This window comes from Coregonus clupeaformis, chromosome 27, assembly GCF_020615455.1.
Source record: "Coregonus clupeaformis isolate EN_2021a chromosome 27, ASM2061545v1, whole genome shotgun sequence".
Taxonomy (NCBI): domain Eukaryota; kingdom Metazoa; phylum Chordata; class Actinopteri; order Salmoniformes; family Salmonidae; genus Coregonus; species Coregonus clupeaformis.
This window is the reverse complement of record NC_059218.1, coordinates 11,213,200-11,230,330: the sequence shown is the minus strand read 5'-3', so window position 1 is coordinate 11,230,330 and position 17,131 is coordinate 11,213,200. Positions and strand designations below refer to the sequence as shown.

At 41.8% G+C, this 17,131-nt stretch overlaps 1 protein-coding gene across 1 annotated transcript; it reads right to left on the bottom strand.

Annotated features, from left to right (window-relative positions):
- Positions 1-9,242: 9,242 nt before the first annotated feature.
- Positions 9,243-15,555, bottom strand: LOC121541475 (torsin-1A-like). The gene is made up of 5 exons (XM_041850510.2): positions 15,233-15,555; positions 12,956-13,221; positions 12,408-12,583; positions 11,830-11,957; positions 9,243-10,358 (listed from the first exon to the last, which is right to left on the bottom strand). The coding sequence occupies exons 1-5, from the start codon at positions 15,420-15,422 to the stop codon at positions 10,114-10,116; spliced, it is 1,005 nt and encodes a 334-aa protein (XP_041706444.1). The 5' UTR covers positions 15,423-15,555; the 3' UTR covers positions 9,243-10,113.
- Between the last annotated feature and the right edge of the window lie 1,576 nt (positions 15,556-17,131).

The following is a 17,131-nucleotide window of genomic DNA, read 5'->3' as shown; positions in this document are numbered from 1 at the left end:
TATATATGTATTCACTAACTGTAAGTCGCTCTGGATAAGAGTGTCTGCTAAATGACTAAAATGTAAATGTAAATTAGGTGGGGGAGAATCACCGAAATTGACCAGAGGTACTAAATTCTCGGAGATGCCAGCTATCTCTGTAATTTCACATTTAAAACATTCCATTTAAATGGTTGTGTGAAAGGTGCAGTTAACCTGAGAAAAAATCTCTAAGGGATCCAGTTGCTTCTGTGACTTCACATAATGAAGGTGCCTAAATAAGGCTGTGTGAAGGGTGGCAGTCGAACTGAGAATGTGTTCTAGGACGCTTTGATAGCCTGAATACATTAAGCATTGTAATTCCAATTGGCTTTTTGGGTTGTGTGTTTTTATGTATTATAACGCGTTAATGGGTGATGGGAAGTTATAGTGAAACTTATGAAACTGAATACCAATCTGTAAAATTGTGAGAAAACTGACGGAACTTTCTGCAGCTCTCTCCAAACAGATTCACAAGGTCCAAGAGGGGGAGCTGACGGGAGATCCGGCGCCACTGAAGGTAAAAGTGGGAGACTGGGTGAGGGTGAAAGTCCACAAAAGAAAGTGGCTGGAACCCAGGTGGACTGGACCGTACGAAGTGAAGGAGGTTACTTCACACTCAGTCCAGGTCAGAGGTAAATCAGGCGCACCCTGGCACCATCTAACACACTGCACTCCAGCCCCCACTCCTTCCAGACCATTGTCTGAAGTAAGAGCTGATTTGAGCAGCGAGAACCAATCCTGACAACACAATGAAGAAACCCTTATGGGAACAACAATCTCACCCAGGGTGAAGAAGAACTTTTTCCCCCTGGGAGAGATTGGGAGTGTCTGAATGTTTGTATGTATGTTTTCTGATAGGAATTGGACTCCTGCTGGGCACTCCTTATGAGGGGTTGTTGTGTGAAGCTATTTTGAATTACTTGTTAAATTGACTTATAATATAGAAGAGGTGGCTAAGGGATTTTTAACAGTACCAACCATGGGGGGGGGGGGGGCAAATCCTCACAAGAGGTCCCAGAATTTACTGGGGACGAGAAAATGTTTGATGTAATTAAAATGGAATCCAGGAATAGAAGAAATCTCCATTATATAACCAAAGGAGGGGGCCAGTACCCACTGATAGCCTTACCTAATCTATTGGCGGGGAATGAAAGGGGCCCCAGCAACCTTAGATGTATACAGTAATAATAATAATATGCCATTTAGCAGACAGGCCATGAACACAGAGGACGTGGCCAGAGCGGTAGAAAGAATGACCCACCCCATGACAGGAATAGTAAGGTTTGGGCTGCCGTTAGAGGGCAGTGGGTTTCAGGGGATGCCCATAGGACACTTTTGCCATGGGCCGATTACGGAGAGTATGTTGGGAAAATAACTGAATTGTGTAATAGTCTCAGAGAGACATGCAATCCATCAGACAGGAGAGAGGAGAGAGAAGTCCATCCCCCAGCTTTGAGCGTGAGAAAGAGGAAGATAAGGCGTGATTAGTCCTTGAGGGAGAAATAGTAGACTCTAGTGGGGGGAAGACTAAGGAACCCTTTTGATCCAAATTGTGAGGTGTTTGAATTGGCTACTATTGACTCAGCACTTCAACAGGAACAGAGAAACCTAATTTGGCATTGACAGTAATGGGTATGAAAATTAATTGGATGATGGGGTTTTGTGTTGAATTAGAGACAGTGAGACTATTAGTCAATACCTAGGAGAGAAGAGAGGTTACGGTAGCAAAGACAGACAAGAAGGAAATAGTAATAGTGGAGACAGGAGTGAGTGGAAGTGTTACAATTGTGACAAAACGGGACATTTTGCTAGAGAATGTGAGGAACCGTGGAGTTACTGCAAGGAAAGGGCACCAGTTAAGAAACTGTAGGCAGAAGGGGAAGAGAGAAATCAGGAGTCCTCATGACCTGGCTGTTTGGTTGTTGTTTTTTAATTGGGGTTTTCAAATAGAAAACAACACACCTAGTATGATGTTTATAAAGCCTTGTTGTTTCAATTTTGGAGGGTTTTCAGCAGGTCAAGGGTGATAGGTCTTAGAGAAGCACACAGTGAATTTTATGGAGTTTTTTAGGTTTTGGCTGAGTTTGGGGTATATATGATTTCTTATGAGAATGAATGTCGTGAGGACTTAATGAACACTTGGGATAACTAACATTTATGAAATATTTAGAATAATGGTAATGTTTAGTATACTATGGGATTAAACAGTTCGTTAAATGATTTCAATGCCCTCTGAACTCTGTTTTAACATTCTGGTGTTATTTTAATCATCCACACTAGTAAATTCTAAAGGCATGAGAGGAGGACTTTAAGATAGTTTATTTTACTAAGTTGAGGGTAATCTATAGTACTGTGAAAATTGTGAAGAAGATTATAATTTGGTAATAATATATTTGATTTGAACCATAAAATAACAGAAGAGAGAGTGGAGGAATGGCAATTGGATAATGAAATACCAATATTAACTAAAGTGATTGTTTAGGTAGGTGGTAATATTGACACATGGCCAAATCATGTGTCAAAAAGGGGGATGGTTGGATTAAATATTAAATATATACGAAGGAGAGGACAAAATACTTTAAAAAAAGAAAACAAAAACATGTATGATAGTTTATTAACCACACCTGTATGTCAGAGGTTTTGTGCCCCACAGGTGAACTAAAGGAGAAGGTGACCCACTCTATCTAACCAGGAGACTGAATCAGGCCTGGCGGGAAGGGCCCCTACCAAGTACTGCCTTTGCCAGCAGAATAGCTGAGAGATCCATCTGGGTCCATGTCACACACTGTAAAAAGGCAAAACCAGCTACACCTGACGAACAAACACAGAGTTAGGAGAAAGATCCGATTACCACTAGGGCTCGGGGGTTGGCTCCTTAACGAAGATTCCCTTACCCTGTCTGATCATCCCTGTGTGAGGTCGATAGAAGGTAAAGCAATGGGTTGGCCTCTGGCATCTGACATGTTCTCAGGGCAAGGGTGGGGATTCACAGGTCTCCCGACGGTAGGTAGCTGTCTGATTGTGGGGGGCCATATTCCTAACACACACGGACCCTCCTGTTTCAGCCAGAAGTGGTAGTTAACCTAACACAAGTTGAAAAGGCATAGGAGACAGCTAGACGTAGGGAAAGGGGAAATTCTAGAGTAAACCTCTCTGAGGGAGGTAGTGAGACCGGGGCTGTGATAAAGATAGTGCAAAACTATAGACCTGGAGGAAGTAGTACAGGTGGAAACGGGGTATAGAAATCTTAACCTGTGGTTGGAATGGATTCAGTATATGGCAAAAAACGATGTCTAAAGAGGACTGTTTTGCCTGTGGGACAGCCAAACCAAGGTTAACAACTACTCAGTTCCCTTTGACAGGCTTTGACTCTCTGTCAAGTTTATCCTCCATGCAAGCCACCCTGGGAATGTGGTGAAAGAGTCTTATGGTAACTTGCACTATCTGTTTCCCCCGATAACAAAGTCATCCCGACCTGGGTTGCCTCAGTTTGAAGTCAAAGGGGATTCTAATTGTTTTTCTAGGACTAGTAAGGATAGGATACAGGGTAGGGCCTTTTAGCTCCTGCTCCCACACAGAGAATGTCACACCTAAAGAGACCATGACTAATCTCTCCTCTTTGTTGCAGCCAGAGGATTTTAGGAGCCAAAAACCAGACCCGTGCTGACATCTGATGGATGTGTGGTGATAACTGATTGTGAACTCACCTACATACGCAAACAATCAAACGTGTCAGATACTGGTGAGTTGTCACATAGAAAGTAGGACCTCCTCCCGGGATCCTTTGATGAAAGGATATATATTGATGGGATCCACAATCAGATCGCAGCTGGGTTTGAATCAAGTATTTTCTGGTGGTCAACAATTAATAAAAATGTAGATTGGATAAATTATATTTAATATAACCAGCAAAATATTTATAAACCACACTCGTGATGCAATAAAGGGATTAGCTGAGCAGACAGCGGCAACTAGCTTAATGACATGGCAGAATAGAATAGCTTTAGATATGCTTTTGGCTGAGCGGGACGGGGTTTGTGTTCTGTTTGGATATATGTGCTGTACTTTCATCTCCAACAATATAGCACCGGACGGGCCCGTGACCAAAGCGCTTGAGTGACCATCACCACGCTGGAGAACGAACTGGTTGAGAACTCTGGTATTGATAGCTCCATAGACGGTTGGTTTGATAACATATTTGGTAAATGGAAAACTATTGTTGTGACTATTCTGGGTGAAGTTATGGCCTCTATGGGTATACTTGTTCTTTGTGGATGTTGCCTTATTTCCTGGCTGAGTGACTGGTTTGGTGAGTACTCTTCTATGGTGGTTACTGGATTTCTGACCCTAGTAATTGTGTTTTTGCTGTTAATGTGTTGTGCTGCTTGCATCGTCCCCTGTCTCAGGAGGTCAGTGGTAGGAGTGGTGCAGGCGTCAGGTATGATGCTGTTGTTACCGGCCCAGGATGATGCAGGTGACTCTGCTACTGACTCTGAGACCAAGCTGGATGATCCATGTTTTGCCTAGTAAAATACATACACGCATTTATTTTCAGTTCTTGCTCATTTATTACCTTATGTTTTTACTAACCACTGTGATTGTTTATTCTTCCTGATGTGAAGGTAAAGGATTCCTGGGTGGCTGGTAGCCAACTCGGTACATGTTAGGTGTAGGGGAGGAATAGAGGGTTAAAATTATTATTTTTATTTTTTATTAACATTAAATGTTGTGATTTAATTTCCATATCCTGTTATTCTTAAGGGTGATTATACTCTGTTTAGAGTGACACCATAAAATTGTTGGCTTTTATTTTTAATTGGATTTGTATGTGATGAATAGCTTGGAAGGAATGCATTAATGAGGAGCACTGTACTGATATGGATTGTTTCACATAACAGGCTGATAAAAACACTCTCTCTTTGTTGTCTGTGAAACTGTCCTTGAACATGTGTACATGGAGTACAGTTAGTGTCTTTTGGGTGCTGACTGTTATACCATTAATAAAAACTCGATAGAATTAACTACATACATTAATGTTCAAAAATTAGGCAATTGGACACAACAAGGTTTTGAGGAGGTGCATGGCCAGTTGGCTGCAACCTCTCTCATGGCTTTCCAAAATCGTATTGCTGTCGACATGCTCCTGGCTGAAAAAGGAGGAGTATGTGCTATGTTTGGTGAACAATGTTGTACCTTTATTCCCAACAATACAGCCACAGATGGCAGCTTGACTGTCGCCCTGGAAGGGTTACGAACTCTTAATGGCAAAATGAAGAGCCACTCAGGGGTGGATACTTCAATGTGGGACTCTTGGATGGATGCGTTTGGTAAATATAAAACGCTTGTTTCTTCTATACTTGTATCCATCTCTGTTTTTGCTGCAATTCTAGTGCTTTGTGGATGCTGTTGCATTCCATGCATACGGACGCTGACAACCAGGATTATAACCACCGCTATTGATCCACATCCTGCAGATAACGGTCAGATGTTTCCTTTGCTTGCTATTGACGATGCTGACCAAGGATATCTGGATGATGAATAGCATTTAAGCTTTTGTCACGTCTCTTGTGAGACGTGAAGAGGGGGAATGTAAAACTTTATCTTCTGATAAAGTTTTCCCTATTTTGCCAATTGCAGCATTTAAGCTTTTGTCACGTCTCTTGTGAGACGTGAAGAGGGGGGAATGTAAAACTTTATCTTCTGATAAAGTTTTCCCTATTTTGCCAATTGCACTATTAGCTTGTGTCACGTCTCTTGTGAGACGTGAAGAGGGGGAAATTAAAACTTTATCTTCTGATAAAGTTTTCCCTATTTTGCCAAATTGCAGCATTTAAGCTTTTTGTCACGTCTCTTGTGAGACGTGAAGAGGGGGAATGTAAAACTTTATCTTCTGATAAAGTTTTCCCTATTTCGCCAATTGCACTATTAGCTTGTGTCACGTCTCTTGTGAGACGTGAAGAGGGGGAATTAAAACTTTATCTTCTGATAAAGTTTTCCCTATTTTGCCAAATTGCAGCATTTAAGCTTTTTGTCACGTCTCTTGTGAGACGTGAAGAGGGGGAATGTAAAACTTTATCTTCTGATAAAGTTTTCCCTATTTTGCCAATTGCACTATTAGCTTGTGTCACGTCTCTTGTGAGACGTGAAGAGGGGGAATTAAAACTTTATCTTCTGATAAAGTTTTCCCTATTTTGCCAATTACACTGTTAGCTTGTGTCACGTCTTAAGTTTTCCTTCTTTACTGTTACTTGGTCACGTCTCTGGGGAGACGTGAAGAGAGGGATTTGTCGTAGTAAATATATAATGTTATAGCTTGGTCTGACTAAAATCTTGTGCATGACCCATTTTGTGTTGGGCCTTTGTATTCAATACAATGCACAAAAGAGTCCTATCTTGTCAGCCTTATCAGCAGGTGGCTAAGGACAACACCCACGCCATAGGTCTCTCAGTTCTTCCAACTCACGAGTTCTTGCTCTGAGGACACACACATACACACCCCCCCACACACACACACACACATACACACACACACACACACACACACACACACACACACACACACACACACACACACACACACACACACACACACACACACACACACACACACACACACACATACACACACACACACACACACACACAAAAATCCCCTTCTCTTAGGCTGAACATCTGAAGACAGAGAACCCGACTCAGAGCCAATGCAACAGTGATACTAACCTGGAGGGGACCTCGCCCAACTCATCAGGACCAATCAGAAGATCAGAACTACTAGAATCAACCTACTTCATTTTATTGTATAAAATGTCAGCACACAATGTTTCGGGGCTCTCTCAGATATCTCCCTACGAGATTGACGAACGGGTCCGTGCACGCGATTCCAGATATCTTTACCTCTGAATAAACTGCCTTATATTATACAATTATCCACCTTGTCCAAAAGTCTCTACTTGGTCTCCGTTCTCCAGTAAACTTGTTTTATCAACAGTTACCAACATATTCAAATAATGATTGACATATTTTCATTAAAAACGTTATTTGTATTAATTTATTCATACTATTTAATCCTTCCACAAGATATCGTCCCGACACAAATCTAGGGTTGCTACCCAAGCCGGCTGGTCGTTCGTTCTATCGGTTCGGTTGCTAGAGATGTGACCCAGTCGTTAATTCTAAATGTTCCATTGCCATACTGGCTGGCAACGTTATTATCCCTTGCTTGCTAGCTAGCCAACTACGGTTAACTTATAGTCACTTTCAAAAAGTGCAGCCAGAAAAACAGCAAAGTAGAGGCATTTGCATTTGTTTAAGCTGTTTTCTAGTGACATTTATTTGGATACATCCATAACAATGAGCTAATGAGGCGCGACTTCGCCTGGCATAGAAAATGTGCTCACTCGTCAGGACACTGTTGTTCAGAGGAGCTAGCCAACAACACAGCTAACACAATCACTTCAAACTGAAGCTGGAAAGGCTGCAAACTAGTTGCACTTCGTTTTGTTTGACCTTTTTTTTCAATTTACATTGCTTTGTATCTATCCATAAAAATTATGCCAGCTGATTCATGATTTCGACTGGCTGAGAAACGCTGTCTGTCTGTCTCGTCCCGACAAGTTCATTACTATGGGACAGCTGGAGATCGAATTTGAATATTGAAACAATGTTGCAAAAGTCGGAGACACAGACAGCAAGGTTTATACAAATATCCGCTGTTGAAAACTAAATGTTAGTCTAAAAGAAATGTGAAATAATATCTAGATGCTTTTTATAGTGGAGATCAAGTTTATAACTTGCCTGGCTGGGCTGATGATAAAGTAGATTGTGCAGTCAGATGGAACAGAGTAGATAGGCATTTTAACGTCATAGATTTAGCCGGTGGTTACTTGTGGAATAGACACCGTCTGGAATGCACTTTTAACCAAGTAGTATTCAGGATTAGACCCACCCGTTGTATAATATCCAACAATTCACACAAATAGTCAAAATACTGACTTTTAGCACTTGGTCTATAGCAACTTCCTACGAGAATAGGCTTTAGGTGAGGCAGATTAACCTGTAGCGATATTACTTCCACATCATCTGACTAACAGGAATATGACTCTGGACATTCATGGCAACACCTCCGCCATTTGCATTTCTATCTTTCCTATATATTCTATAACCATGTATAGCTACTACTGCATCATCAAATGAATTATCTAAGTGTGTTTCAGAGAGAGCCAGAATATGAATGTTTTCTGATGTTTATACGTTTTCAATTTCATGAACCTTGTTTTTCAGGCTACATATATTCATATGGGTTATTTTTAGTCATTTTCTGGGTTGCTTGTTTGTTTTTAGTGCATTTCTGAGAGGCTGATCCAAGGTAGACATGTCAGTGACATTTACATTTGAGTCAATGGTACAGAGTGGGCTGCCCACAGTGGGCTTCTTCCTAAGGCAGACAGTTTCAGTGCAAACAGTGGAATTCAATTATATGTGCATATGATTATTGCAGACAATACCCTCGGAGCGAACAGTTAAAGGAGCGTTGGGCCAGGGGTGAGTGTTGGGCCAGTAACTGAAAGGTTGCTGGTTCGAATACCCGAGCTGACAAGGTGAAAAATCTGTCAATGTACCTTTGGACAAGGCACATGATCAACATCATTATGGCCTTCTCTATTCTTAAAGACCACCAGGTGGGAGAAGAGAGTAGGAGTTCTTACATTTCCTTCAACCTTTTTGATATTTCATGTACTCAAACAAAACACATTTTTTCCCATATAAAAACATTTTAATGAAAAATAGTGAACCTTCCTATAATTATTTTGTGCATTGTTTAGATCGAGAACAGTAACTGCATGCCAACTGTAAGGCACAGTATACAATTGTGCTTAAAACAATTATTTAATTGTGGTTAAGCTATATTAACAAAAATACATTTGGATTTACTTCATTGCAGACACAGGGCTGTTGGGCTACTCAAATAAATGATTTAGGACAAATCTGGATCAATCTTGAAATAAGTGAAAAATGAAAGAATTGGTGGATTGAACACTAAATACTTGTATACCCACAAAGATAAACTGACAGCAGATTTTGAAATGTACACAATGCTTCTGGTGAATGAGTAAGGATTAAAAACAAAGGGAAAATAGATGCACGTTTTAAGGCGGATTTGTATTGGACGATTTTGTATATCTGTATTGGACGACAGATATAAAATACACAATTAATGGGTATCCCGTGCACCACAAATGCACAATATTTCAGTGCAAAATTTTTAATGACAATTAAAAGGTGCAATCTGCAATAGTTACAGCTGTTCAAATCTTATTTCAATTAACGATTATTACACATCGATTCTTGAAGAATATAACTATCATGTTGATCTCATGGACAGTGTGAGTCCTTGCATCCATAGCACCCTCTATCATTTGGAGAGTGGTTACATTTCTCTGGCCCCGGCATCCCTCAGATTGATAGCTAACCAAGTGGCAGGGATGCCGTTTGTCTGATTTTTTTTTGGACATATTGTAACTTTAAACCACATTTGTTTCTAATATACATCTAGTATTCAATTGCCACTGAGTTCATGTGCAGCAGAATTCCCCGTAAAAAAATGAAATAATTTTTGGAGATTCTAATTTACAGAACATATAAGTTAGGATCAAGCACCTTGATTGGTTAAAAATGATAACTTTTCCCTCAGTGTTTTTTTTAATGTATTTTTTATCTCTCCTTAAATTCACCCTCCTCTCTCTCAGTAGTCCATTAGTTCATCTTCAGGGAGAAGTGACATCAGGAGAGACCGTTGAAGTCCTCCACATGGTTGTGTTGACGTTGGGAGACCTGAGGGGCGGGTCATCATCCCCTTTCTGAGTTCAGTCACTGACTTCCTCACTCCGACTGGCGGAGATGTTGTCATTAAGAAAGTGCACACAGTAGAGTAGGTGGTAGATAGATACAGTAGCTGTTCCCTCTGAGATCGTCTACATTGCCGTCAGCAACTGCAGACCAACAAACCACCTTTCATCCTAAATTACTACTCATTATGATTAGATCAGTCAGTCTGCAGCCGCCGGCAGCAACGTAGTCGATCTCAAACACACACTATGTATAGTAATCTAGCTTGCCGCCGATGGTCTTGCAGCCCGTGCCGGAGAAGATCTTTTCGCTCTTGGGGAAATAGACCAAGTCTCTGGCCATCTGGTCGACCACGTCCTGGTCGGGCTCCAGGCCCTTGGCGGCCATCTCTGCCATGCCACACAGCATCACGTGTCTGTACTCCAGAGGCAGGAAGGGGACGAAGAAGTCAACTAGGTTCTTGTCTATCAGACTAGTGTGCCACAACCCACCTACACAAAGGGAGGGAGGGAAGGACACAGTCATAAGATGGGCAAGAAGACACTACCACCAATTGCTTACCCAATCCTCTCAAATGTACACAAGTGCCTAGGGGGTAAGGATAGTCATAAGATGGACAGGGGCAAGAAGGGCAGATGGACAGAATAAAGAGATAACACAGGTCATCTTTTTACTGAAGGTCTGAAAAGTCTCCAATAACATCCTCAGCCTTCTAACCCCAGGCTTAGTAACAAAGTGAAAAATCCTAACTTAAGAGAAACATACACTACATGACCAAAAGTATGTGGACACCTGCTCGTCGAACATCTCATTCCAAAATCATGGGCATTAATATGGAGCTGGTCTCCTCTTTGCTGCTATAACAGCCTCCACTCTTCTGGGAAGGCTTTCCACTAGATGTTGGAACATTGCAGCGGGGACTTGCTTCCAGTCAGCCACAAGAGCATTAGTGAAGTCGGGCACTGATGTTGGGAGATTAGGCCTGGCTCGCAGCCGGCGTTCCAATTCATCCCAAATGTGTTCGATGGAGTTGAGGTCAGGGCTCTGTGCAGGCCAGTCAAATTCTTCCACACCAATCTTGACAAACCTTTTCTGTATGGACCTCGCTTTGTGCACGGGGGCATTGTCATGTTGAAACAGTAAAGGGCCTTCTCCAAACTGTTGCCACAAAGTTGGAAGCACAGAATCATCTCGAATGTCATTGTATGATGTAGCATTAAGATGTCCCTTCACTGGAACTAAGGGGCCTAGATCGAACCATGAAAAACAGCCCCAGACAATTATTCCTCCTCCACCAAACTTTACAGTTGGCACTATGCATTTAGGCAGTTAGCGTTCTCCTGGCATCCGCCAAACCCAGATTCGTCCGTCGGACTGCCAGACGGTGAAGCGTGATTCATCACTCCAGAGAACGCGTTTCCACTGCTCCAGAGTCCAACGGCGTTAAGCTTTACACCACTCCAGCCAACGCTTTGCATTGTGCATGGTGATCTTAGGCTTGTGTGGCTGCTCGGCCATGGAAACCCATTTCATGAAGCACCTGACAAAGAGTTATTGTGCTGACGTTGCTTCCAGAGGCAGTTTGGAACTCGGTAAAGAGTGTTGCAACTGAGGACAGACTATTTTTACGCGCTACGCAATTCAGCACTCGGCGGTCCAGTTCTGTGAGCTTGTGTGGCCTGACAAACTGACTCAGTGCCACGTTGAAAGTTACTGAGCTCTTCAGTAAGGCCATTCTACTACCAATGTTTGTCTATGGAGATTGAATGGCTGTATGCTCGATTTTATACACCCGTCAGCAACGAGTGTGGCTGAAATAACCGAATACACTAATTTGAAGGGGTGTCTACATACTTTTGTACATATAGTATATGTGTATGATTTGTTAAATATGAAAAATAGTTACCAAAGTGTATATGTTAGGCTTCAGCCCTAAAGAAGGACGGCAAAAAGGTGGCTTACTCTGCTTGTTGTTGAACACGGACAGGGAGAGAGCTGGTTCTAAGTGTTGCAATTTCATCTCCTCTCGGTCTCGACCTGCTTTCCAGAAGTCCAGGGCCACCTGCGTGATGTGCTCTCCTCCAGCATTGCTATGGAGATTAGCAAAACAAACTAGTAGATATTAAGCATGGTCCAACGTTTTTTTTTTTTCACTGGCTCGGTCGGACCAGTTGGCCAAAAATCTATTAGCCCGAACAGAATTTCCACTGGTCCGGATATGTGGTAGTTTATAAATTCATTAGGTTGATGTCGGGCCTAGGTCAGGGTTCCCCAATAGGCGGCACGCATGGTGATTTTATTTGCAAAATAAAAAATCTGAAATAACTCATCTTTAATTTTGGGGTTCCGTATCTGATTGACAGCTGATTTTCAGCCAAGTAAAAATATGGTCACTACAACGAGTCGTCAAGTTGTGAGAAAGATAGTATGATGGATGACCAATATACTGTATTTGACTGTAAATCCAGTAAAAAAAATACAAAAGTATCCAAAAACAACACATTAATTCTTATCACACACTGCTGCTCCGTACGCCCTACCTGAGGAAGATGAAGATGGCTTGGCGGTAGGAGACCCCGTCCAGATTTTCGTAGTAGTCCAGGTAGGGCTTTATACAGTCGATCAGGCCAGGGTGCATCTTGTCCATCTCGTCAAAGATGAACATGGAACGTGGGCAGTTGGTGACATTGCCTTTGATCCACTGCTGCAGCTGAGACTGAGGGATGGTCACAACAGTTTAAACACAGACTTATCTACAGCAGTGAAGACAGCTTACAGCATAGCCGCAAAATATATTTAAAATTATTCAGCTATACATTCTGTATCCTATAGAACCCTCTAATTCAAATGTGAACCTTGAAGCCAGTCTAACCAGGGACTGATTTAGACCTGGGACACCAGGTGGGTGCAATTAATTATCAGGTAGAACAGAAAAACAGCAGTACTACAGGGTAAGATTTGAATACCCCTAATATAGAATATGAATAAGAGTGACTTTATTTTTTACAGCCTAATTCTCTATTGAGAATTTCCCTGCCAGTTACAAGGGATTATACTGTATTTCAATATAACAAAATACTTGTTTTACCTTGTAGTTCTCAATCTGACTCAGATGAGGGAAGTGAGCTGTAGACACAAACTGATGGACGAAACTGCTGGTCATGCCCTCCTTGTAGATGTTTTCAGCTATCAACTGGCTGACGAAGTTCTTCCCTGTGCCAGTCCAGCCATGTAGAGAGAGCACCAGGGGCTTTTTAGGGTTTTTATTGTTCATGAAACCCGTTACAGCTTTCTGGATGACTCTGGAGGCAACATGTTGACCAAACAGCTTCCGATCTAGGGCCACTTCCAAACCTGATGACCGGGCAGAAGTCGATTATTAGTGTCAATGAATGGGACATGTGCTACGAATACACCACCATTATTTCTATACAAATAACAGGTGGTTATCTTCATAACATGTGATTAGTTATGCATGTAGGATACATCTGCTAAGTAGGCTAGTGGTGCGCGGGTCAGCTGTTTGCTCACCCTTACCCGCCCACAATTGCTAATAACCGATCAGCAACCCCCCGACTATATTGAAAATCTGTGGCCAGCACCCAACCCTAACCCACTAATATAGAAAATCCGCTGTAGGCTAGTCAGAGATGGTAGAATGATATTATTTTTGCCTGATTTAGGCTGTTCCTGCTTATAATTCCAGACATTTTGGTAGGCGATTTGTTGTTCAACGTCTACAAATAGATACATGCAGCTTCTCTTCTGTCATATGTTGTCCTGGAAGACTAAATAAACCCTTGCTCACCAGAATGTCATAAATAGATGGAATGAACGCTTCAATCTATTTGACATCAGTAAAGTTATCTCCGTCATCTCTGCCTCTTTCGCGAAGGAAAGACGTTTAGCTTTGAAAACGACCCAAAATGTATCTGATACGATTTCAGTTCGGCTTGGATGCATATCTCATGTGGTTGAAATAGCCTACTATCAGCTTATGATGCTGATAAAGATACCACCTCTACAGACGGTCTCTAACTGTGCATTTGCATTCTCTCAAGATGCTGAAATAAATAAATCATATTTCTCCTGTTCCCGAGTCAAAATTGTGCCTACATTTGGTGTATAATTTTACTGCAAGAAATGCTTAAATCTGCAGGAGTTTCTATTAAGGCTAAGTGAGTGGTTATACACCTACAGTCAGTGTCCATAATTCAGTTTCCATTCAGCCCATCTGAACAGTAGCCAAGGCTACAGTTCCCTTGACGTGCATAGGCCTATTTGAAGTCTCTGTCTTCTGACTGTCACAATCATCACACATAACCGACACTACTATCATCCTCTTTTACCACTTCACCAAATATTTCCCGAACATTACTTCTTATTTCACAGTTTTTCTCTTTTTGAATTAAACTCCGACGTTGTCCTTATTGCCTCAGTGGATCGATTTTTCTGCCTGTTCCCATTTAAATGGACAATTCTGTTAACTGTCTTGTGCAAGTTTAAAATCGACACAACACCTGTTAGCAAGAGATGATGTGCAGAAGCTTGCAGGGATTTGTAGTTTTGCATGACGTGTACTTTGACGCTAATTAGCATTTTCGAATCTGTGAGTAAATACGAGGCGAATAAATTGATAAGTCACCTTGTCCGAGAGAAATTTACATGGTTATCAAAATGTCACGCCAGTGTAAGCCTACACGATACACAGCCCTTATTTTAAGTGTTTCTAAAATCCCTATAATCTATACAAAAATGGTGGGGAAATGATTGAACCGTTTGACCGCTAGGTTTTTACTGGTTTTATGACACCTCCACTGTGGGGCTCTTATTTGGCGCGTGTACAGTTATGCTGCGTTCAAAACAACTGGGAACTCGGAAAAGTCAAATCATGACGTCAGTGATCTTCAGGTCGGAAAGTCGGACCGAGTTGGATGACCGTTCAAATCGATTTTTCCCAGTCGAGCTCCTTTTTGTTCCGAGTTCCCAGTTATTTGAACGCACTGAAGTTGGAGATTTCCGAGTTCCCAGTTGTTTTGAACGCGGCATTAGACCCGAAAGCTTACGCACTAACGTTAGAGCCTAAAATAATGAAATAAAAACATAAGTAGCCTATATATACATTTCACAAGAATGTTTAATTTATGGATTTTAAGTATTGCTTTCTCTTTTTTCAAGCCCCCTTCATCCACACAATTTGTAATGACCCTGCCCATCACTAAAGTAGGCCAACGGTATAGTGGTGCAGATCTAAAAGCAATTGGAAGATAAAAACGTAAAGGGTTTGACTGTGTCTACATGATCAAATAGCCTAAGTAAACTACAATAACACATCAACCATCTAATAGTTTACCTGTACACATACCTGTTGAATTAAAAGCAACCCATTTTGAATCGCAACTTTCATATAAATAATTGTACATTTTCTGCCCCACTGCTGCTAGGCCTACTCCCGCACCGACCACAAATGTGGTTGAGATTGGTTCGAACGCATTCACAAGAACACTCGATATCAAAACATAATATCCGAACAATATTGTGTATGTTGCTCTCATTTTCACTTAAAATAAACATTTAGCTACCTAGCTTATCATTTAGGAGTGCAAAGACGTTAGATATTACTGCACTATCGGTGCTAGAAACACAACCATTTCGCTACAGCCGCAATAACATCTGCTAAACACATGTATGTGACAAATAAGATTTCATTGCAAATCAGCTACGGTCGTTCCTGTTACGTAATCATTATGCGACAGCAAATGTCGCGTTCAAAACAATTGGAACTTGGAAATCTCCGACTTGAGTGCGTTCAAGACAATTGGGAACTCGTGTGAAAAATCAATAAGAACCGTCATCCAACTCGGAATTCCAACTCGGGAACTCGGGCCTCTTTCTAGATCTCCGACCTGGAGATCACTTACGTCATAATTTGACCTCGTATTTTCCGGAGGTCCCAGTTGTTTTGAACGGGCACCTTTATAGATATATATTTTTTGTCATATATATAATACATTTTTTAATTCATTATACAAAATATCAACAATTTACATCACTACATCAAACATGTCGAACAAAACAACACAGGTATAAACAAGAAAATACTAAATACATACAACAACAAAAAGATTCCATTGCGGGAATATTCCATTGCGGGATCCCTAGACAGGCTCAGGTGGCTGTGAGGACAGAGCACTCATCGACAGGATTCCTCGTAATGCCTCTGCTGTAAAATCCCTGAGTCCCCCAAAAAAGCTCAGCCGCACTCACAATAATGCCTATTTTCTCTGATTTGCTCTCTGCTTGCACAGTGCAGATGATAACCAATGCAATAAAAGCTCGGCCTACAAAGTTCACCTTCTTAACATGCAACATGTCAGGATCCCTCTGTTGACAAGGAACATTATCTGGTGTCTCTATTCCTACTACCATTATTTGTTTCAACTTCACTCCTTTTTCCACTATTCTCACCGTCTCTGCATAGGAGACATGCTGGACAGCCCTTATTCTTCAGAAGTTTGGGTGCATGTTCACCACAATTGCATCATTTAGGCTCATCTGGCATACGATACCCCTCCCGTCTACATACACTTGACATATGACCAAATATTTTGCATTTATCACACTACATGGGTTTGGCACAAACCATGAAAAACAGCCCCAAACCATTATTCCTCCTCCACCAAACTGTACAGTTGGCACTATGGATTGGGGCATGTAGGGTTCTCCTAACATCTGCCAAACCCAGATTCGTCCGTCGGACTGCCAGATGGTGAAGCGTGATTCATCACTCCAGAGAATGTATTTCCACTGCTCCAGAGTTCAATGGCGGCAAGCTTTACACCATTCCAGCCGACGCTTGGCATTGCGCATGGTGATCTTAGGCTTGTATGCGGCTGCTCGGCCATGGAAACCCATTTCATGTAGCTCCAGCCAAACAGTTATTGTGCTGACGTTGCCTCCAGAGGTAGTTTGGAACTCGGTAGTGAGTGTTGCAACCGAGGAAGGCGATTTTACACGCAACGAGTTTCAGCACTCGTCGGTCCCGTTCTGTGAGCTTGTGTGGCCTACCACTTTGCAGCTGAGTCGTTGTTGCTCCTAGAAGTTTCCACGTCACATTAACAGCACTTACAGTTGACCGGGGCAGCTCTAGCAGGGCTGGAATTTGACGAACTGACTTGTTGGAAAGGTGTCATCCTATGACGGTGCCACGTTGAAAGTCACTGAGCTCTTCAGTAAGGCCATTCTACTGCCAATGTTTGTCTAT